At 37.3% G+C, this 23,816-nt stretch overlaps 1 protein-coding gene across 7 annotated transcripts in view; it reads left to right on the forward strand.

Moving 5' to 3' along the window:
• The window catches only part of EVC2 (EvC ciliary complex subunit 2), a 73,764-nt gene that overhangs the window by 47,837 nt on the left and 2,111 nt on the right, over positions 1-23,816 (forward strand). For 6 of the 7 annotated variants that reach the window (XM_032685427.1, XM_032685424.1, XM_032685425.1 and 3 more), the window contains 7 exons: positions 2,217-2,421; positions 3,938-4,060; positions 12,051-12,278; positions 14,440-14,648; positions 16,050-16,137; positions 22,667-22,860; positions 23,609-23,710. In XM_032685427.1, the coding sequence (XP_032541318.1) occupies positions 2,217-2,421; positions 3,938-4,060; positions 12,051-12,278; positions 14,440-14,648; positions 16,050-16,137; positions 22,667-22,860; positions 23,609-23,710 (1,149 nt within the window). The remainder of the gene's footprint in view (positions 1-2,216; positions 2,422-3,937; positions 4,061-12,050; positions 12,279-14,439; positions 14,649-16,049; positions 16,138-22,666; positions 22,861-23,608; positions 23,711-23,816) is intronic. The other variant, XM_032685426.1, reaches the window with a different exon arrangement.

The following is a 23,816-nucleotide window of genomic DNA, read 5'->3' on the forward strand; positions in this document are numbered from 1 at the left end:
GCAGTGAGGTGCCTGAGAGACTGGTGCTGCTTGTCAACATTTATTCTTAGCTTTCAAGTACATTTATGACTAGTTGTTATATTGCCTGTGTATTTACAGTACTGCATTTCCTATACAGTGTCTATTTAATAACAGACATTGACAGAGACACGGGAACATGAAAAAATAAAATTGCAGCTTTAGGGGAAGCAAATGGAACAGGAAAACGTATAATAGGCTGTGTGCCCCTGAAGAAAACATACCAGGCATAAGATTGAACAGGGAAGGGGAAAAAAAAAGGAAAAAGAAAGGAACTAGTAAAGATTTCTCCTTCATACCTCTTGTTTAAAACAAAATAGATTTTTCTGGCCAATTTTGCCCAGACACCATCTTTATAAGTTTTCCTGCCACACAACGAAAATCATATCACAAGTATGTAAGAAGAAACTTTGCCATTTACATTTGCTTTGTTAAAGAAAAAAAATCCCTTTTTGTCTTGTTTTGGTTCTAATTTCAAGGGCTTTGTATTTCTTTCTGCATTTTAAATACTTCCCTATAAGTCATTTATATGTATTTTTTATCTTGTCTTAATATCTCTTGTCCATATTGCTGAGAGCAGGCCTGCAGGAGTAGGGAAGTAGATTGTATAACCCAGAAAGACTTTCCTATTTCTAACATAGAATTCCATGGTAATTGTGTTCCAACCTGCAGTGGGCCTGTTGTATTTTTTAGCTTCTATCTTTATTTGAAGCAACAGTAAGCTGTTTGGGTTTTTTCAGTAAAATACTAGAAAATATATACAAAAATTGCATCAACAACTGTCCTATCAAAAGCTCCTTAAATCTGTCACTGTCTTTGTTCAATCTGTTGTCTGTCAATGATGGGTTTTTGATGCCAGCACTCATGTTTATGTTCTCATCTGCTATCTAGTTTTCACAAAGAATTGTTTTGATGATAGCTTTTCATTTTTGTTGCTTATGAAAGAGACAATGAGTTAGTCCAAAAATATTTATGAAGATCATTAATGCTTCAAGTCCTTTTTAAATATAGACATGAAAAAATGTATTTGCTGTATTTTATTTTATATCTCTGTCTATGTATCTGTGTATATGAATTTATAGCATAGATTTTCTTCCATGAGTCTAAGACAGCATGAGAAATTATTAAGTACACTGTAGATAGTTGTTTGGAGTAATCTTGTCTTAAAGTAAGTAATTTTTTGAAGGGAAAAGCTTCACGCAGTAAGGATTTAACTGTACTCTGCTAAATCAGTAGACAGAAATAAGGATTCCTAAACTCAGATATTTTAGTGAAATGATGAGGTAGTACAAGCCTGTGATATATTGAATAAAAGGATCAGTACTAATGAAACATACAGTATATTTTTCATTGAAAACTACTTCCTAAAAAACATGCTGTTCATGCTTTAAATACAAACAATTATTTTTTTTGAAATAGAGAAAGTTTCCAAACAAAAAAAAATGCTATTTTTTATGAAATATTCTTAAGGAAATATTTTCTCACAAGGTAAGAAGATGAATGTAGTCTAAGATTAGTCACAACTAAGCATGCCTTATTTTTAAGTCAACTTCAGCTTGACCTGATGATGAGTTCCCCAGAGTTCCTTGTTGAGAAACCTTCCTTCTACAAAATGGAAACTTTGAGTCAATCAAGTTGCTGCTAAAATATCTTCTGTGTTGTTCAGACTGCAAAGAGCCTTTTTACAAGTAACAGCTAGAACCCTTGTGACTTGGTGATGGGAGGGATGACATATGTGTTTATGATAGAGACTTTTTTATTTTATTTTTTTTCCCTCCTCTTGTAGCTGTGACTGCTAAGTGCTGGGAAACAGCACAGGGAGACTTTATGGGAAGCTTTTGTCTTTATTTCAGCCAAAGTTCTGGGATTATATTGTCTGAAGTGGTGGAAGGATTCTGTGCATAAGAAATGTGCTAAAAATACTAACTTATTGTTTAAATATTCAAAAACTGTTTTCCCTTGAAAATGAAGTTTTACAGTCAAGGAAGTTCTGTATGCAGAATTTAAAGTATCCCCAAGGATAGTTTGAACATGCTGAGCAGCTCAGTGCTATGCGTGGAATCACTAACCGATATGTGAAATAGACAAAAAAAGGATGATCTCTGCCATGTAAAGTATTTGTGTGCGTGTCTCTTACGTTTTTTGCAATATTGCCTGTATCACTGAACAGCAGATGGCTCTTGTTTTTTTTTTAACAGGCAGCTCCTAAGTTTACCCCTCTCACTATCGGAGGAGGAATTGCTTAGAATGAGGCAAGAGTTGCACTGCTGCTTCTCTCAGGTGGACAGCAGCTTGGCTTGGCCCAAGATAAGAGCAAGAACCTTGCTTCAGACTTTTGAGATGGAACAGAGGGACACAGAAATGCTGAAAGTCGATCAGAATTTAGCAATGACCAATAAACAGGTGGGAATGATGTGGGATCATTGTGGGGATGTGCAAGGGGTTCATGGGTGTACCTGTGGGTTATCGGCATTGGCTGTAGATATGGGTCCATAACTTCATAGGTGTGACAGCAGTGCACAATTTCCCTGTCTGCGTGGATCAGTGGAACTCCAAGAGAACTGTTTGGGCAGGAGTTGGATAAATACAGGTTTTTTCACATACATCTGTGTATTTCTGTTGCTTTTGTGTCCTTCAGCTTTCTCAAGAAGAAGGCATAGTTACAAAGAGGCAGTTGGGTGGCCAGAAGGGACAGTGTCTCTGAGGAGAGTGCACTGAAATGCCAAAGATTTGAGTGGTGCTAAGCCTGACTTTGCGTATTAGAGACAACTGGGTTCTTGACAGCCCAGACTGATATTTCAGTGGCATCCTCTACACCTTACTAAATTTGGCACGAAATCAAGGAAAGATTTTAGGAGTTTCTGAAAGGCAGTGTTCTACGTTGTCTTGCCTGTTTAGGAAGGTAATGTTCCTGAATTAGCTTGTCTTTCTTGGCAGGAATTTAGGCATGATTTCTGTTTCTTCTTTCCAAAAGAGTTGAGCGTATACAGTGGGTTTGGTTTTTTCCACATCTAGATGTGTAAAAGATGAGGCATACTCACTCAAAATTAGAGAAACATTCCCAACAAGGAGTCTGTCTGCCTATCAAATCTAGCACTTTTTAAAAGAATTCTCTGAGGGATGTTTAGTTCCTTTAGTAAAATGTAAAAGCTGTGGAATCATAAGTGATTTTCAGTTCTTATAAAGTAGGGGTAAAGAAAATGTTTCCTGTATGAATTGTATCAGATATCATCTTAAAAAGGAAGACTTGCCCTTGCTTTCTTTTGATTCAGTTATGTTTTCTAAACATGTAAACTACTTTGTGTTAATTATACTAGGAATTAGCCTAGTTCAAAACCTTAATGATTTCTGAAGTGCTAAAGAAGGGAAATGACTTTGCAAAGCCTTATAGTTGAACAGATGTTATCGTTTCCCCAAGAGTACATATACTTAGTTGGTATTCTTGTAAAGAAACATAAAGGTCAAGAATAATTTGATTACATGGAACAGTGCCTCTTAATATTATCACGGTTCATTTGTGATTCATAGACTGTGTTGAAAACAATGTAGTTCTTAAATTAATATTCTTTGTTCATTTTTAACTGTGCTGGGAAGACAACATATCTGTCAAAATCTTCTCTTATTATCACTGCTAAAGCTTTTTTAAAATCAAATTCATATGCTACCAGTTTTCATGGAAAGGATGAATATATAATTCTACTTGAAAGAAATTTTAAAAAAATCACGACGTTGTCTGAATGTCCAAAAGGAGTCTTCTGAATGAATAGGCAGCACCTTCTTTCAGAAATACTTTGAAAGTCATCTTTGTCAAGTGTTGCATTAATTGGTGGATGTGCCAATAATAGCAAGTCATAATCTTAATGTTAGCATCCTCATATATCTCTTACAAATAAAGCATTTTGTGCTTATCTTCTTACAGCAGCATTCTAAAATGGGAAAAGCAGGATCCAGGAATAGAAATAAGTTAGATATTCTGAAGAAATCCTTACAGGCCAAAATTTTAATTTTTGAAGACTTGGTGAAAGATGAAAATTTGAATAAGGTAAGTACAAAACTTTTCTGGACTGAAGTCAAAACGTAGATCTTTAGTAATTAAAGAATGAAAGTTTTCTATCAGTGTGAATAAGAACTAGATAAAAAAAGGCATAAGGTCTAGTGGCATGATGCATCTCCCTACTTTTGCCTACATTTATCAAGATGTATTTCAAGTTTAATAGTTTTTGCTTTGTTTTAATTTTTACATCTTAGTTACAGAACTGATGTCGTGTCTCACCCCATTTTCTCACAATGGTTCTGGGGCTTGGTGTATGCAGGATTCCAAGACTCCCCTGGATCCCATGGTTTTCTTAGTAAGGCTTTCAAAACATGGGCAGTACTTCACTGCATACTTTAGCTGCACAACACTGAGTTCTTGGACGTCTGCTAATGCTACTGAAAACCCAGAACTGGATTCTTAGATCCAAAAACTTTTTGGGTAGGGGCTGAATTTATTTGTACAGAGCTAATTGGAAGGAAGTCTTGAATCCAGTGGGTACCTTATAAAGACTCACAGCCCCAGTCTGAAATTAATCCTTAAAAAATGAGTGGGGCTGATGCTGAAATGGGATTTTTGGAGGCTTTTTCCTTCTCTGACAGCAGATGTTCCATGGGGTTTTATTTGTGTTATTTAACCTTTCTCTCCTTCTCTTTCCCACGTCTAAAGTGTGGGTAATACTAGTTTTGTATATCAGAGGGACATTGCAATGATAACTGTGTTAGACATAGGTGGTGCACAGCTGTGAGGACAAGAGATGTCATTAGTAGTTAAAATTGGTATATAAAAAATAGCTTCACAAGTGATTGCAATATTGATTTGACTAACAATTTGAACAAAAATCTGTTTATATACATCTTTCCTATGCTTTTCATACCTATATCCTGAGAAGTGAAAAATACTGGGTCAACATGTTAATTCAGAAATAATTTCACTTTTATTTGAGAGCAACACATTGTTAGTACTGGTTGCAAAGGATAAAAGCAAATATTTAGCTAGTCCAGCACCCAGTCTTTCAAAGTGAAAGCAGGTATTTGAGCAAGATTGCAACAAGTGGGCAAGTGTGTTCTAGCATTCTTTGGTAGTTTAATAACTGTGGTCCAAGAATGTCCTAATTCTTTAGTGGAGGCATTTAAACTTTTTTTTTACTTCAATACCTAATACCCTGATCTCCAAAATTTAGGGGTTTTTAGGTACCGTTACTTGAAAGTGCAACAGATAATGGGCTAAACTCTTATGTTAAAAAAAGTACTAAATACTTCTTTGGTGTGAATGTTATGTTGCATTTTTATTAGAACCTTGTTTTAAAATTGGAAAGTTAGCTTCTCTAAGCCTCGTTGTTTCAGTTTTATATGCACCATCTGGCACGTGTTATTGTTCTAATTGTGTTGCTGCACGTTAGTTATGAAAAGCCAAATCCTCTGTGCTTTTACCAATAAGGAAGCTAAACTATCATTAAAGAAAACCATTAGTTCACCCATTATCATTAGAGCACACAAGTATTTCAGTAAACCTTAGGTTGATCACAGAAGTAGAGTTTCTTTCTTTTGTCTGTTGCAATCTGTTACCTTATTCCTCATTTAGAGTCTTACACTTCTACATTTTACTTTAATATGAACACTTTTATTATCTCACTCAAAACTGCCCACCTGAAGTTGCACGGCCAGTTCAAGGCGGGGAAGAAGGATGATGGACCAATACAGCTCTGCTGTGTTTCTTCACCGTCACTGCTGCAGACTTCACACAGTGTAATGGATTCTGTCTCTCTGCAGGATGGCTCTGAAATGGTTCCCAGCTAATGCTTATGAAAACAGCAGCAGAATGTGTCTTGTAATATGGTAAAATAGGATGACAGAGAAGAACAATATAGACAGGAGACAGTGAGCTGGGAGGCCATGGCAAGAAGTTTGAAGCCCAATCTTGGATTATCATTGACCTCACTGTGAAAATCTTCAAAAGCAGACTGCCTGCTTCTTCTGTATTTCATAGATGTTTTGAGCTGTCTTGTGGTTGAGGAAGTAGCTGTTCCTTTCTGAAACAGCAGTTACCTATCTCAGAAGAAACACAGGGGCCAAAATGCTGACATTCTTTAGCCTATTTTCGCTGCTGAGCTGAAAAAAACCCCCAATTGATAATACTTGTGTGAGAAATGTCTTTGGGGTTGCAGGTAATCAAGTAGATATTCAGATTTTTTTTTTTTTTATTTGTAATATTTAGGACTGAGGCAACACTAGTTAGTAATTAGGCTGAGCTAAATAAGGAATTTAGAGGTCAGTGCTTTCAAACAGTGGACTAATCATAGTGTATTTACAGCATTGCCAATTTGGAATCAGGAGCAAATATTCAGACCTACAGGAGAGGATTTGTCATAACCAAGGTAGTTTGACACTAATAATATATCAACTAGTAAAGAGTCAAACAGTATTTTACAGTCTTGTGTTTGGTATAATACAAAGCTTCAAATCTGGCCAGTGACTATTAGTTTCTAATTTAGTTTGTAATCAATATTTGATCCAGTTTCTACTGAAATTACCTTCTGTGTCACACTGAATTCAGGTCTACTTGCAACCTTTGGATTTCACAAATGTGTTTCTGTTTTCAGAGCTGTGATTTAAGAGCTGACAAGAGACAGAAAGAAACTTCTGTGGCTGAGGGGTAGATAGTACTACCAGTTGAGTAATGCAGCATTTTGTTTGTTTAAGAGCAGTTAATTTACTATATAATGTTGAATAGATGCTAAATGATAATGCTGAACATCATTCCTATAGAATCATAGAATAATTTGAGTTGGAAGGGACTTTCAAAGGCTATCTAGTCCAGCCCCCCTGCAATTACCAGAGACATCTTCCACTAGACCAGCTTGCTCAGAGCCCTGTCCAGCCTGACCTTGAACGTTTCCAGGGATGGGGCATCTACTATCTCCCTGGACAAACATGTGCCAGTGTTTTGTCACCTTCATTGTAAAATATTGTAAAATATTTCTTTCTTTCGTTGTAAAATATTTAATATTAATTTAATTAATATTAATTTACTATACCTATTAATACATACGTAAACTCTTGTAGAATGTTTCTAACTATTGTAAAATATTTCTTCCTTATCTTTAGTCTAAGTCTACCCTCTTTCGGTGTAAAACAATTACTATTGCAATAGATCCCACTAAAAATTTTATCCCCATCTTTCCCCCTGAAGTATTGAAAGGTTGCAGTAAGGTGTCCTCGGAGCCTTCTCTTCTCTAGGCTGAACAACCTCAACTCTCTCAGCCTGTCTTCATAGGAGAGGTGTTCCATCCCTTGTATTTTGGACATACTTGATGTAAGGCTTCATACTTAGTAATATGCAAATACTATCTATTTTTGCAGTTTGGACTATAAATCTTAGGATTCGTGGAATATACTGAACATACCCTATACACTCTCTGTTATTTGGTAAAAGTGTAAGTGTTTCTGTCATCAGTGGCATCGCTTCTGCCTTTGAATTCAGCTGCAATTAAAATATACATTCTTGTGTCTCCTCCTAAGTGAACTTGAGTTGTCAAACTGCATTTCCATCATTATTCATTTTAATGAGTTCAAACTTACACTAAAGGTGATAACTCATTTATTCATTCATGTATTCGTTACTCATTCATCTATCTCCAGATTTCATATACGTATAAATCATTTAAAATCCTTGTGTCTGAAACTGAGCCTCCTGTGAAGAAAGGAGCAAACTAAATTCAGTTGTGTGCACACACCTGCCAAAACATTACTGTGTCATTTTTTTACTCTATATTTTTAAATGTTTATAGCACATCCAGTTTCTAAACCACAAAGGCAGCCTTCAGATATTACTTAATAATTTTGTGGTGTATAAAACAAGTCATACCTCAAGCATTTGTTTTCTCTTTTCTTGAGATATTGTAAAATTGTGTGTACGCTGGCAGGCAGTACCTTAGACGTAAATAAAAGCTGTAAGAAAAGGTTGATTCCTCAGTGTATGCATGTTGTCATGACTCAGTCATGCTAGTAGTGTTGTAATAATTTCTGTTAGTTAAGAAGTTGTTCTAGTGCATTGAATAGGGAACATAACATATACTCTAAAACATTAGTCCTTTCGAAAATGGACCTACTTATTCCTAATCAGGAAAGCCTGTTTGATTATTTTCTTCCCATTTCTTGTATAGATGCTATTGAAATGCAAATCATAATATAAATTATTAGTCTCTTGCAGCAAAAATTTTAATTATTTTCATCCATCATTTTCCAGCTTTTAAATAAACTCAAAACTCAGTGTCGTCCAAGTTTTGAAAGGTGACTTGTGGCATTAGTTGTCCAGCCTTGTTCATTTCAAATGTATATTGCTCCTTAAAGTGATTCCTGCTGTAGCAATGCATCTTCCTCAACACTTTACTTGACAACAGCTGTTGGTAGTGAAGTATTAAGTGGCTGGCTGAGTTGAATATAAATTCCTTGCCTGGTATTTGTTACATGTCTGTTTAACTGTTAAGGACCCGCTTCCATTCCATCCTCTCTTTAAGAATCACCTAATAGTGCAACATTTTTCACCACTGAAATGAGGAGTGAGGGCAAGTCAGTGGAAATTTCATACTGAGACTTTAAAATTGGACAGTTGGACAATATAGCTCTGAAAATTGCTAATTGTTTTAGTAACATTATCTTGTGTCACAGTGATCAGTAGTATAAGTTATTTCAGCATACCTTTCAGAACAATAGTTTGAGTCTTACTTGAGAAATTAGTCTTGTGCACAGGCTTTTGAAGAAAGGTATTTTTTTCAATTATTATTATTTTTCTTTTAAAGATGTGCCTTGGCACTGAGGTGTGGAATAGCTGTGCTTCTAGGTCTTAGTCTTATGTCACGGGCTCATCAGAATATCTTGAAGTAACACTTTGAATTTTAAAAATAAATTTGCTTTGACAAGATAAACCAAAACAAACCAACAAATGAACTCACTAAAAACCTGAGTTAGGGTGGCATTTGCTGTCTTGTGCAATCTGTTTCAAAGTTGTGACTTGTAGGATGTTCTGTGGAACTTTTTTGTTTTTGATTTCCAATTGGTGCTGCTGTAGTACAGTGTACCCCTTTGAATACCTGTGAACTACTGGGCTGTGAGCTTAAATGGGAGATGCTAAAGTTACTTGCTTTTCAGTACAAAGTACTCTACAGAAAACAAAAAACTTCAAGTTCACTTTAATAGGTTTCTCGCAAAGGATGTAGAGATACATGTATAAAACTATTATTATTATTATTGATCCTTTTCTTAGTAAAAATGAAAACATGAAAATAGGCAATAGGTATTTCTGGATCCATCCTAAGGTAAATGTCATCTGCTTTTTTTAACATATACTGGAAGGCAGCTCAGGTGGTTTTTTTTTTGTAAACTCCCAATTTTGACCATCTCTTTTGCTTTTCAGTGTAAATATCTGCCTCCTGTGTTCCAAAATAACAGCTTAGGTTTTAGCATCTTGGTTACCTTAATGCCAGTATGATTTCTTGAGTTCACTTCTCCCTCTAACTCAAATATCCCGTATGTTTATTTGTAACCCATATGCTTACTTATTATTTAGTGTCACACACCTGCATTATTCCAGATTGATTTGTTAGGTTAACAGTAGCGTTGAGAGACACACACACAGACAGACAGAAAAATGGAGATTTGTTAAAAGTATCAAGAAAATGAATCTTGCCTGTAGTTTGTATCTGTAGGATGATTGCTTACTCTTGATTTGTAATTGACCTAATTCAAATTAGTAGGAAATATTTCCTGAAGGTACCCTCTATCTCTTGCATTCAAGGATGTTCCAGATGATGCAGTCTAGACGTCAGAGAATATCATATGAGCAGGAGAATATCACAAGCCTATTTGGTTCCAAATCACGTCTTAAATTTACCTTTATCTACTGGATAATAGAATTTGTACGATACACAGTCACTCTTAGCAGGTCTCTTATCAATAAAATTTCCAGAGAAAATTCATAGGCATCATGTTACATATTTATCAACTTTGGTATCTAAAAACTTGATGGAATTATCCTTAAAGTCTCCTTTAAAGCTAATCATCTAGTAACTACAGTGGTAGGGGATCAAGGGTTGGACTTGATGATCTCAGAGGTCCTTTCCAACCTGGCTGATTCTATGATTCTGTAAATAGAGTCAATAATATATAATTGTGATTAACATGAATAGGAAGCCAGTAAGGTTTTTAATGTCTTTAGTACTTATAATTTCTATTTGTGCAAGGATGTTCTGAGGGGCAAAATCAGGTCTTGTGCCAATGGGAAGTAATACAGTGTCTAAAGACTACTACTGTTGACCTTTCTGTGTTATAGTTCACACCTGCAAGGCATTTACTGTTGGTCTTTATTTTGTAGACTGGTAAAAAGGGAAGGATTAAGACTGCATGTACAAAGCTGTACCATGGGATGCCTACCATGCTAAGGTGCTAACCATGTAGGTATCTCAGTTAAACAGCAATGTTCATCTCTGCCTGTTCTTTAAAGAGAGAGGGCAAACTTGATGGGATAAATGCTTTTCCATAGAGTGCTAATGTGAGTATCAGCTCTCAGGGTCCACAGCGATAGTAAACTTGACCAAAACTTCAAAAGGTTTTGACATACCTCCTTTCATGGCTTGGTTCTTAATTCTGTAATAGGCAGTAGGCACTTGAATGTTGCTGTTAAAATATATAATACTGGAAACTTCTGAAAATGCTGATTTCTTAGAATGGTTGTGGTTGGTTTTGGTTTTTTTTGTATGCTGTGAAACCTATTGGATTAGATTTGTCAGGACCAAGAGAGAATTTAGAAGTGGAGTGATGACAAACCGTGGGCTCTGATATCCAGCAGTGTGCAGATGGGCTCTTTCTGTGCTTTGCTTTCTTGTAGATCCAGCGTGTAGAGCAGCAGTTAGTATCAATCCAAGCAGTAGAGTTGGAGCTCTAATGGCTGCATGTGTTTTCTCTTTTTGTGTTTTCTCTCTCTTACAATCCAGCTTTTGGACCCATGTGAGTAATACAGAGAGAGGGAATAAAACCAAACTGGTAATTGTTTACTGTCTGATACCTAAGTGTTAGATATGCAATGTAGCCATCAGTGTCTAACCTAAACATCCACCTGACACATCAGTGGAAACCTGTGTTTTATTTTTACAATACAAAACCTACTGAGAAGTACCTTTTCTTTTTCTTTGACTGTGAAGAGAGCTTAGAGTGGCAAGCTCAGATGGAAGCTGGCTCCTATCCGCATTGTCCCACTGAAATATGTCAGTGCAGTATCCTTGGCTGTCAGTGTCAGTGGTATAGTGTGGAGAGTTGATTGATCACACTGCATTTGGTTGTCTGCTTGCATGTGCTGGGCTTAAGTAGTTTCTGTGGATGTCCCATTAGATATGTGGCAGCAACATAGGTACTGACTTAAATCACTTTAATCCTGTTTGTTGTTGAATCAATCCAGTTTTAATCTGTTTTGAAATACATTACCAGTACTCTTTTGATTTACGGTTTAACTTTGTTTTATATAAGGGCATTTTTGGTTATTTGCTCAAAGAGTAGTTAAGTCGGATATCACTGGTCAGTGTTAACTGACATATGCCAATTTGGAACTAAATAGAGTCTTTCTAGAAGTTCATAGGAAGGATTTTTTCCTCCTATTAAATCAATAGCATAGGTAAGCATAGGTTTATTTGTATTTTTAGTTTTGCCTTTTATTATAATAAAAATTATATAGACCCACTGTTTTGGTTTAGTATTTAATATTAAAATTTTTACTATCCAAAAACAAAGCCTGATCTCTTTACAGTATTTGACCTTTACTGTATTTTTTTTTAGTTGATCACAATAATAGCTTGGAATTGAATGTTAAAAGCACCTCTTCAAACATTATAACATTGATTTCTTTGCTACTTTAATTCTGTTTGTTAATTACAGAGTAGTAAAATCATAAGTGTGCATGTAAGATTTTCTGTTAATCTTTCTATCTTTTTGTTTTGGTATTTTTTTAGATTAAGAATGAGTTGCAGCTTGAAAAAGAGCATCACCTGTGCGATCTGGAAAATAAACTTGGAGAGTATATTGCTTCTTTAGCCTTTCAAAAGACTGTTAAAAAATCCAAAATGCTGGAGCTTTATACTGCTATCATAAATGTGCAAGCTATGCTCTTTGAACAACTGAGCACATCAAAAACCCTGTCAAAATTGGAATGTATTCAGATTTTAGAAGCTCATAATCCTGTAAGTAATGTAGTTGTTAAAAGAAAAAAGATCCCATTAGGAAAAAACAACTATTACAGTATCTTATTTTGATTTTGATTTAACTGCTGGTTTGCACTTTTAGTGGCCCAGTCTTTAATTTCTGTGATGATGTGCATTTTCATCTGTTCAGTAAAAGACATAAAGAGAAGGAAAGTCTTAGAGCCAGGGAAGATTGTGGATTATTATTATTTATTTTTATTATAATTGCGTACAGTCAGAAGGAGTAGTATTTTGATGTCTAATTAATGTTTTATTGATTGCAAGGAAGACAGTTGAGAAGTGATGGTGAGTCGTGACTGGTACAGTAGATTGTTGTGACTGCATTACAAAATTGTTCATGTTAAAGTGCTGTCCATACATAAAACCCATAACCACATTATATGCTTCAATCATCAAGTTTTTAGAGATTATATATACAGCTTTCTACCTGTCTATCTCCATCCAAGCACACTCATGCAGTTTAAATAGTGGAAACTTTGGAAGGACTTCTTTCCTTCACCATATTTATTACATGCTTGATATGTGCCAATTTTCTAATCCTTTTTTAATACTTCAGTGCTCTGTATTCATAAGGACTTTTTTTTCTACATCTGCTATTTGAAACCATCCAAGTGAGGCTTGGGAGAGCATTGGAGTAGAACAAACAAAATGGGTTTTGAGAAGAAAAACCTCTTTGCTAGAGGGCATCATTAGACAGCTATTGCTGTGAAAATTCCTGGTTAAATTTTAATGTGGACATCTCCACGGAGTATGCCATAGAGTGGCAGTCAGAATGCTTATATGCCTCCAGTTTTGCTTAAATTTGTATTAAATCTGTAGGAAGCACTGAAAGTTGTACGTAGATGGAGTATTTTTGCCTTTTATGCGGTAAGTGTGAGGGGACTGTTCAGAGATGTTGCTTTTAGCTTCTCTGTCCTTGAACAGGGGAAGAAAAAGGATTGAAGGAGGGTCAGAAGAGAGACCTAGAGTAGCTAATGCTGGATTCTTTATCCAATGGACAAGAACTGAGCTAAGCCCTATTTTTTTTTTTCAGGGGTGTGGAGGGAATGATGGTATTTTAGGCAATTGTTTACAGTCCTTGTTAGGCTTGGTTTAGAGGGACTGTTTCCTGGTGATGAAACCTCTCTCTCTTGCTGTGTTATTGCCCAGCTCCTTGGTCGCACTAACTGGCAAATTTAATCACCTGTTGCTTTAGAACAAATATATCAGTTTACACAGGATTCCTGAATGGTGATGACATCAGTGATAGTTTTTGCCAATCAGTGCAACAAACATACCTGACTATATGTGAATTGGCTTCATCCCCTTATAGAAAACTCAGGATTGGTGTTAGGAGAGTGGGTTTAAGCACCAGTGTCAAATCCTGGGAGCAGACACTTAATTAGAGATGGGGTGCTCCAATGAATCTGTAGTGTGAATACAGCTGATGAAGCAGAGGAACAGATTCAGCAATTTTCTCCAAGGTACAGGTTAGGAAGTGGGGCACTGAGATAGTAAGTGACGTAAAGCTTGAGACAACAGTGACATTGGAAAACAGGGATATGAATCCTTCCTTTGAATGTCTGGTTTGACTCTTCGACCAGAGAGAGATCCTTAGCAGGAGGGATCCAGTCCAGTCTATTTTAACCCTTTCATTTTCAGAGCACTGTATTTTAATCCTCACCTTAGCACACTAAATGTGAATTACTGTCTTTTAACTTCAAATGTCTTTGATATTAGCTGTTAGTTCGGTATAACTAAAACTAGTCAGTCTGAATTTTTCAAGCTGTTTCAGTGGTTTTGTGCAGTTTACATATTCTAATGGTGCCATTCCCTAGTTTGGATCTCAGCCATGATGGTACTGTACTTTCTAGATGTCCTCTACAGCAGAAGGTTTCAGAGAACATTGACTTTTAACACCATGAAAAATGAGTCGTATTTTTCATCATTGTTCTGATATTCATAATGTGCCAGTCATGTTTACTGAAGCTCTTCAGTGAATTGGAAAGTGTAATGACTGCAACTGGCTGGGTAGAATGAGAAATGAATAAAGTAATATCAGAAAGTCTGATACCATCATCTTTTTTTCTTCACTTCAAATGAAATTTGTTCTTTTAAGTTAAATTATAACTTCTTATCATCATGCCTTTTCAACCTCTAGGAGATTGAAGAACTCGACAGGAAGCTGGAGTATGAGATGTTACATAAGGACTCAGCACAACAGCATCTAATCAGTAGGCAGAGGTGGATTCTGGATGGTTTGGGACTTTCAAGTGAAGCTGTGGAAACAAATGCGGAAAGACACGTGACAGTTTTGCTAAGACAGGCCATGAATAAGTGTAGGCAATTTATAAATCTGTACCAGCAAAGGTAAGTTCTTTGGTCTCAGGTTTTACTGTGTTGCTGCAGTCCTTATAGACCATAACATATTATAAAGAAACAACAGGCTAAATGTTCTGCTAGGGAGAACTGGGGAGAGCCTGTATATCTATGTTTGAACACTGCTGCCTTGTGCTGTGGCTCAGAGCATAACTGAGGAGTCTTGGGAATATTGAAATAAGAAACATGAATTAATAATAACTTAGTAACATATAGATTGTGCTGTGTTGCATGGCAATCACCATTTCTTTACAGGCATAGTGGAAAAATAATGATACTCCTTAGCAGCAAGGAGGTAAAGAATTTTAATCCAGTTGCTTTGTCTCCCAAGGAGATAGATAGGGACTTCTGAGAAACCTGATCTGCTGGGGTCAGAGGGGGTAGCTGAGACAATTTAAATTGAATTTCTGTCTCCATTGTCACACTGTAGACTGAATTCCTTGTCACACAATTATTTTTGATGGGATATATAAACTCCTCTTCAGCAACATGCTCAATTTCACTTTTCCCTGTCCAGTTTTTAAGTAAAGATATCAGTGACAAATAAAATGGAGATATATAGAAATATCTGTCTTGTTGGGAAAGTTGCCTAACAAGAATGGATGATAATGTGCAAAACTGCAGCCTATTGTATTACATTCGTTAGGGTTACAGGAGGTAGAAATGACATTTCCATGTGTATTGTACAGTATTAAAAGCCTATCACGTTTCAAGCTTCACGTAAGATCCTCAAAGGGCTCCTTACATTAGAAAAGAGTGTTTTCCATGAAACAATTGATATAGTAAAAATGGCTATGATAGTACTAAGTCTGTTTTAATTCTGAAAAGGCTGAAGCTCTGCTCAGTGTACATTAAGAATTTTCCTGTTGCAGAAGTAAAGAGTCACTAGAAGAGCAGATAAATCTCTGCGGTACTACCCACAAGCCAGTAACCTATCAGTGAAACATTCCAAGAAACTGCAATTAGTTTTTACCTGAAAACTTATGGGAAGAAACAAGTTACTTTTGTAGATGTACAGGTTTGTATATGGTGGCATCATGATTTGGTCTAGAAACAAAAAAATCAGTAGTGAGGAAGTTAACTGTTTAATATTATATTTCAGCAACAAAAGTTCCACAACTTGCCATAAAGTGTGGTGATGAAACTTAAAGAGGAGCAATTCCAGATTTGAATTGTGTACCAGAGCATAGCCTTAGATTCTGCTCTGATGTTTGCTTGGTGGTTCGCGGAAGAAGAGGGTAGAAGTTGGCATATTTTATGAGTTATGCTGCTCACACAGCTTGGCTGACAGAGAGATACGCTTCCCGAATGGATGGCTTTCAGATATTGTTTCCTATAATACAGTCATTGCGCCTGGGGAGATTTCAATGTTAATTCTGTCTTTCACTTCAGCTTGAGAGATGAGCAATGGAATTGCGTGGTGCTTGAAAATCTCCTGGAAAATATAGAAATGGATGCATTTTTGGCAATTTATAGTCAGGTAAGCGTGAAATTGAACAAAGCTTCAAAGTTTAAATTACAGCTGTATCTGGAGATCAGCTTTTCTTCTTTGTTGGGAACTATTACAGGTGTATTTGGAGTTACTATCTGCTAGTAGTTGTTGCCAGTTTGCAGCCTGTATTGTCAGTCACTTCAGTTAATTCTGACCTACTTTCAGCCTTTTGAATTTTACTGATTTGTACTCCCATTTGTTCATTTAGAAATCCTTTCGGGGGGTTGTCCTGTTGCATTGCATTCTGCAGAGAACTGAAGTGCCTGATTTTCTGGTTAACAGACAGATTTACTGTCTGATTTTCATGTAATTATACCAGGGTTTTGTTTAGGTTTTAATGAGTGTTAGGAGTGATTTGCATTGATTATGTTTCAAAATTAAATGATAAAAGGACTGCTAGTTAAATTTTTTAGTATCATTACTTGTACTTGTTTTCAAAAAGAGCATCTCATCTTCAGGTAATTTACTGTCTGTTGGCTGCTTGTCAGTCCTACAAAAGGCCTTAACAATGAATCACGTGATTGACCCCAATCAGGCCTTGGTTGAGATATGTTTTCATCAGAAAAGAGGCTCGGTGGTACAGCTTTTTGTATCCAAGTATCTTGCCTCCCAGGGACGAATGTGGTCACAGTCCCCTGTATCAAAAATTGGGAGCTTCAGAGAGCAGCATGTCAAGGAAGGACCATCTTACTCTAAGGATCTCTCAGCTTTTCCTGTATGTTTGTTTCTGCTCAGTTTTCTGAATTCTTTATTCTGTCCTGAGTTTGATGTCTATTTGAGGTCGGGTAGTCTCATGAAGAACTGGAGTGAGACTACTGTATATTATATCTGTGTTAGGAGATTTACCTGGAAGGTAGCACGTTTTCAGATCCTTACTCTGATTTGGGTAAAGAATTTGCATCAAGATGATCTAACACTCCCAGGAGCATGATAATAATTTCACTCTCTACCTCTCTTGGGGACACTTGGATTCCACTCAGAGCAGAGTCCTTCTGTGAGCCTTGCTGGAAGAGGCTTAACTCTGCATACCTGTCAGTCTGATGGCTAAGATGCTGTGCTGGAAAGGAAGATCTTACTTTCTGCTAACTAATTAAATCAGGCAGAGTGGAAATTCGTACCTCATCTTAACACTTTTCCATCCAAAACCTCTTTTAGTGGGTCTAGTAGAGTGTAACATTTAAAGGTGTTTGCTGAGGAGGTCATGACCAGTATTGCCCCCCTCCCAGTTTTAAATCCAAGCCATGTGTACCCTAAGAGTGTATGGGTGGTTTTTTGCTATTATTTTCCTCTTTGATTTCCTGCTGAGCCTCCTGTTGCAACTGTTTTTTTCAAATCAGTTTGCTACCCTGTTGGCCTTGACACTTGGTATATTGTAAGCAGATGTGGCTGTCAGGAGCTGCTGAATTCTGTCCCAGCCTTCAGTTCCTTCTCACTGTTTTCTGCCATGACCTGCTGCACATAGAGATGTTTTATTGGGACTTCACAGAAATAGCATCCTGCTGACACTGCTAAAAATTTCTGCTGCAGGCTTTTGTGGGGTTCTTTTGATGTAAATATTCACATTATGGTGAGTTTTAATCTGATTATTTCATTATAACATTTAACTTTGTATGTATTCATTCAGTTGTGGAATCATGGTGTGGGCAGTGACAGTTTTTCAGAGATGGTATTAAATGAGGCTTTATTTGCCCATTTGTACTTGCTCAAGATTTCAGGTTTTGTTCTTTGGTTGGTTGGTTTTGGTTGCTTGGTTTTGTTTTTGTTTTTGTTTTTGTTTTTTAATAAAACAGGTAAGGAGTTAACAGGTTTTGTAAGGTCATTTGGACTTTGCTGATTTTTCACTGCACTACTGTGATTTAAGTAGTCAGTCTTGGTGGGCCAAGTCTTGTATATTCTTTTTATACTCATGGAGGCTTTCAGGTTTCCTTTCAGGTAGTTGTAGAGAGCAATAAGGTCCCCCCAGAACCTTCTTTTATTCCATCTAAACAACCCCAGCTCCCTCAGCTGCTCCTCATAAGGCTTGTGTTCCATTCCCTTCACCAGCTCCACTGACCTTCTTTGGACTCTCTCCAGCACTTCAGTGTCTTTCTTCTCCTGAGGGGGACAAAAAACATTCAAGGTCCTTTTCCTCTGGGCATCTTTCCAGACCCTTCCTCCAGCCTGGAGCACTGCCTGGGGTTGTTGTCACTCAAGGGCAGGACGTGGCTCTTGGCCTTGTTGAACCTCATATAATTGGCCTCGGCCCATCAATCCAGCCTGTCCAGATCCCTCTGCAAAGCCTTCCTGCCCTCCAGTAGATCAACACTCCTACCCACCTTGGTGTCATCTGCAAACTGACAGAGGATGCACTCTGTCCACATCATTGATAAAGATATTAAACAGGACTGGCCCCAGTACTGAGCCCTGGGGGACACCACTGGTGACCAGCCACCAGCTGGATTTCACTCCATTCACCACCACTCTCTGGGCCTGGACATCTGACCTATTTTACCCAGTGAAGAGTCCACCTGTCCAAGCCATGAGCAGCCAGTTTCTCCAGGAGAATGCTGTGGGAAGTGGTGTCAAAGGCTTTAGTAAGGTCCATATAGACACACCCACAGCCTTTCCCTCATCCGCTAAGTGGGTCCCCTGCTCATAGAAAAAGATCAAGTTGATCAAGCAGGACCCACCTTTCATGAATCCATGTCGGCTGGGCCTGATCCCCTGGTTGTCCTGCAGGTGCTGTGTGATGTCACTCAAGATGATCTGTTCCATGACCTGCCCCAGCACTGAGGTCAGGTTGACAGGGCTGTAGTTCTCCAGATCCTCCCTCCAGCCCTTCTGGGCTGATGGATGTCATGTTTGGTGACCTCCAGTCAACTGGGACCCCTCCAGTTATCCAGGACTGCTGGTAGATGATGGAATATGCCTCAGTGAGCGCTTGCGTCAGTTTACTCGGTCCCCTTGGGTGGATCTCATCTGGCCCCATAGGTTTGGGGGTGTCTTAAGCGGCACAGCAGGTCATTGACCATTTCCCCTTGGATTATAATTTGTCTTCCCATCACGCTTGATGCAGGTATATTGTGAAAGAGCTTCTCAACAACGTGGCATGTATTCTGCAAATTGAGAGTTTAAAATCATTGTTTTGCAGATTACATATGCATGCAAACAGAATATGTCATAATTTTCACAGTACCCAGTCATCTTCACACATAGTAGGTGAACAATGACTCTTAATAATTATAGATCTTGACAGGTTGAAGACAGAGATTTAAAAGCATTGCTGTCACTTCACCACACTTGAAAAACTGGATGCACTGCTCAGTGTATGCTTGGGATACTGTGCTTTATGTTTTGTTCATAAGATTCCTTGAAGAAATAATTTATTTGTGAAAATATGCATTAAATATACCATTGGGGGGTTGTGTTTATATTTATTAATATTAAGTGTAGCCCAGAGATATCCTGTGTCATACTTTATTGGAATTCCATAAAACCTATACATGTTTATCCTGCAGATACATAAAACAAAAATTCTGTTCTCAGCAAGTATAATAATATAATAACTCCAACTGTAATTCCAAACCTGACTGCTCTTAATTCAACTGTAAAGAAATACATCCTTAGTAGAATATTAATTTATTAATGCTCACAGTGTAACACATTCCTACTTTTGGATATGCCTATCCTGTGAGCTGATATTGGAAATTGATTTTTAAATCTTTTTTCCCCCTGTTTTCTTGCAATTTAAAGAACACGTTACATTGGCAATTATTAGGAAACTCTCTTTCTTTAAAGAGGATTTTCTACTTCAGACTACTGGAAAAGAGACAGAGCTGTGAACAGAGCCCTCTCTGAAAAAAACCAGGGAAGTTTTACTTTCCTACACTTCATGTTTTAGCTTTCATCCATATTAAGGCAGATCTAGGTCAATAAGATATTTGCTTGAATGCAAGTGAGTTCAGGATCATAAGCCTCTGGCTGGCTGAGATGTTACTTTTGAATAAACTCATAGCTGTAGCCCCAGGTACACTGGTTGCATTTTAGATACAACAGATGATGCAGGCAGACTGTCATGTGGAAACAGCACAAGAAGCTTGAAACACAGCATGGTTCAAGTTCATTGATTCTTGCATTAGTTGTTTAATTACACATTGCTCAGTCCAAATACTGAAAAGCAATTCTGCTGTTTGTAAACTACAATTCATTCCTGGGTTTATTTTGTCTGAATTCAGAGAATACAGATGAGTCTGTTGGTGGCACAAGTAGCACTTGTATCCATTTGATATTACAAAAAGTGAGTTCCTGGTCTCTGTGGTATTTTACGTGAAGAATCAAACTCATCCCACGCTGGAGGGCTTTTGGTCTGACTGGTGTGACCATTCTTGTGTTTGGATGCACATTCACTTCTTGCCATTTCTGCAAGCTGGTCTGGGTAACTGTGAGTGTCTGAAAGTGCTGCTCAGTGCTGGTGCACATTCAGACACCAGCTCTCCCTTTGCTGTATGGTGGACACCTGTACCACTTTTGGGATTGTTGACAGCATTGTGCCACCTTGCAGAATTGCTTAATTTTTAATTTTGCTGTGTTAGAAAAGTATTAAGGGTTGCTCATCAGTCCAAACCATACTTGGTGCAGAAAGGTAAGGGTCAGAGAAAAGAGGAAACTGGTAAGAGGAAAGCAGTACTAAAGTCACGATGTTTCAATCATCCATGTATAAATTACTGAGTTAAAGATCCTGAGACCATTTAGCCAAAATGGGCAGAATAGGTCACAGAGGTCTGTCATGTTTATTTGCACTTAATGTTGTTTTTTGTAAGTTTCTAGAAGAACAGTTTTTAAAGTCCAAAAGTACAACACACTCTGTATACAGCTACAGAAATTAGGTGTCAGTAGGTGATCTTATTTACATTCCTCTCCAGAGAAGAATCAAATAATTTCTTCCCCTGATTAGCCTGAGCAGACATGTCTTCAGTGTCCAGCTTTGGTTCATGTTTAGGCTGGACATTTTAACAACTGCACCAATTTACTTATCTCTCATCAGTCTTAGGATTTTGTCTTGTTCATTCTGTGTGATCTCAGTGGTTTCCGTGGAAAACCTGTAACAGCACTGAAGAGCCCAAGAAATTTTGCAAAATGGCTAGTTTTCCTACCTTTTGGAGAGGAGTTCTCTGCTTGGAGAATGATTATGGGAAAAGGAGGTTTATTGATTTCTTTATTTTGTGTGGCCATCTAAATGCCATCTAAATGGTTAAGACTGCCTAGCTGGTGATGCTTTATTCCTTTCAAAGAATAAGATTCACTTAATATAGGGATCTCCTGGGTGCATTCACTCCTCTGAAAACTTGCCATGCAAAAAAGATGCAGGATTTAAACATTTGCTGTGACATTTTGAATCCACTGTGGACAAAGAAAGGGGCTGTCTTCCTGTATGTGGGACCTTGTGGGTTTTCTGTGTGACATTTGTAGTCATCTCCTCCATCAATGCTTATAGGAGGGTCTGCAGAGCGGTGATGACTCAGCTGTTGTGAGTCATCTTGAGTGTTTGGCACGTCTTACCCAACTTCAGCTACCTGAGATATGTATATGGTTTGAATAGACAACAGCAGCTTTTTTTTCTGTCATTCTTTGAGACATTTAACTTGCTTTAATTTGCTCTACTCTTTTCTTTCCATGTAGTTCTCAATATATTGTAGACTTTTCATGTTTGATACACGTGAGAGATCTGCAGAAACAGCCCAGGGGAGACACATTATTTTTGACAACAGAGCAGAAAATAGCAATGGGATTTTGGTGTTTGGAGGGGGGCAGGAAATGGGGCTGGCTGAGTGTCTAGGGAACAACTAAATTTGAACTCGGTCTATTTGAACATTATATGAATGAATATGCATTACTACTGACCTTTGGGCCAAAAAAAGAGAGGACATTTGGAAATAAAAAAACACCACCAAAACAAAAACAGATGTTTCCTTTACCTCTTAACAAATGTTACAAACTGTTCTCTGAGCTTATCACAGAATCTGGTGTTGAGAGAAGCTGAACAATGAAGTGATCAACCATAACAACATGTATATGTTATCATTAGGTTTTATAGACTATTTTTACCCTCTTAATTTTACAGACCAAGGAATGCCAATATTGCTTCCTCGCTATCTTGAAAGGATTTCTTTATGACAGTAGAATCCATAAATTAACTAAGCCTTAGATGTTAAAATATGGTTGCATTGTGACTTTTCAGAGTGAAGAGCATTGAGTACCTGCCCTAAGCAGATATGGCAAAATCAACTGGTTATTTCATATTTACATTGCCTATATCCCAAATGAAATGGAAAACCATGATATACATGGATCAGATACATGTGGGTTGAAACAGTGAACATGGTACTGTGATCAGTTAACACCAAAACTGTCACTACTAAAATGATTTTCAATAATATTTTTTGTTTCTATAATCAATAGTTATTTAATGATAGTAATTAAAATTGGATAACATTTATTTTCAATGCTAAATTTCTCTGTCTTCTTATTAATCCTCCAGGAGCTCCGTCTGGCAGGTTATTTAGCTAAACTGACGAGGGTGCCAATGGGGATGTTGCACAGGGTCCTGAATTGGTTGCTGCCCTCCAGCTCACAAAGTGAGGTTCTTTCTGTCCTCGATTCCATCAATAAATATTCAGATGGTGTTGTTGATAGTGACAGTAATGCAGATGAGTCTGGCAGCTGTAAAAAAAGGTAAGTGTGATGCTTTCTGGTAGACCATTGCAAGACAAGATTACTGCTTTATGTGTACTTGTATTTGCTGGACAAGGAGATTGACAGCAATAGAGAAAATCACAGGTGCCTAAGTTTCCTTTTGAAGTATTTTGTGGGGTAAAAGTACTTTGAAATTACTACCTTATTTTGTGAAATATTTTAACTTTCGAAATTGATTCATTGATAAGAAGTTAATAAATTTTACAAGTTCATTAATTAAACAGTTTTAGATAGATTTATAGACCTTGCTCTGATAATTTTCTTTCTGTTGACTGAATTGGAGTTTGTTAAAATATTTTCCACCCGCTTTTTGTATTTATAATATTCATAGCACACCAATTTTTATGTGTCTGTAGCTCCTAAAGATATAAAGGAGGTCCTGCTTTCTACCAGTGGAAGTTTCAACCTTGTGGATGCCTGTCCCTTTGTAGTTCATTACTGAAGTCCCAAGTGGTCACTTTTTTCCCTTTATTCAGAGAGACTGAGTCCTCTAGTTGGCAGATGTGGGTTGTCAAGGAGCAGATAAGGGTCCTTGGGACCATGCCCTGAGGTGTGATCTTAGCTGATTTAAATGATGTGTCAGGGCAGCAAAAATACTTGAGTGCTCTTACTGGCTGTATCTGTGGTATTGCTGTCATGGGTTTGGAAGCTAAAGTCAGAAAGGGGAGAAAAATGTGTATATTTTGGGATTTGCTGCTGGGAATTTTTTTCTTTCCTTCTGCTTCAGGAAGAACCAAGAGTTGTGGCAAGCACGGGAGAAAAAAGTAAGGCAAGACCTGATAAACAGAAGTTTAGAAAAGATCCCTTCTCTAAAAAACAGGAAAGACAGGTAAGGAGAAAACTGGAAGAAACCTATATGGGCTTTTTGGTTTACAGTTTATTTTATTTCCAGAGATTCTTCTTACAACTGTTAGAAATCAGAAAGTGAGTTCATA

The sequence above is a fragment of the Chiroxiphia lanceolata genome, chromosome 4 (genome assembly GCF_009829145.1).
Source record: "Chiroxiphia lanceolata isolate bChiLan1 chromosome 4, bChiLan1.pri, whole genome shotgun sequence".
Classification (NCBI taxonomy): domain Eukaryota; kingdom Metazoa; phylum Chordata; class Aves; order Passeriformes; family Pipridae; genus Chiroxiphia; species Chiroxiphia lanceolata.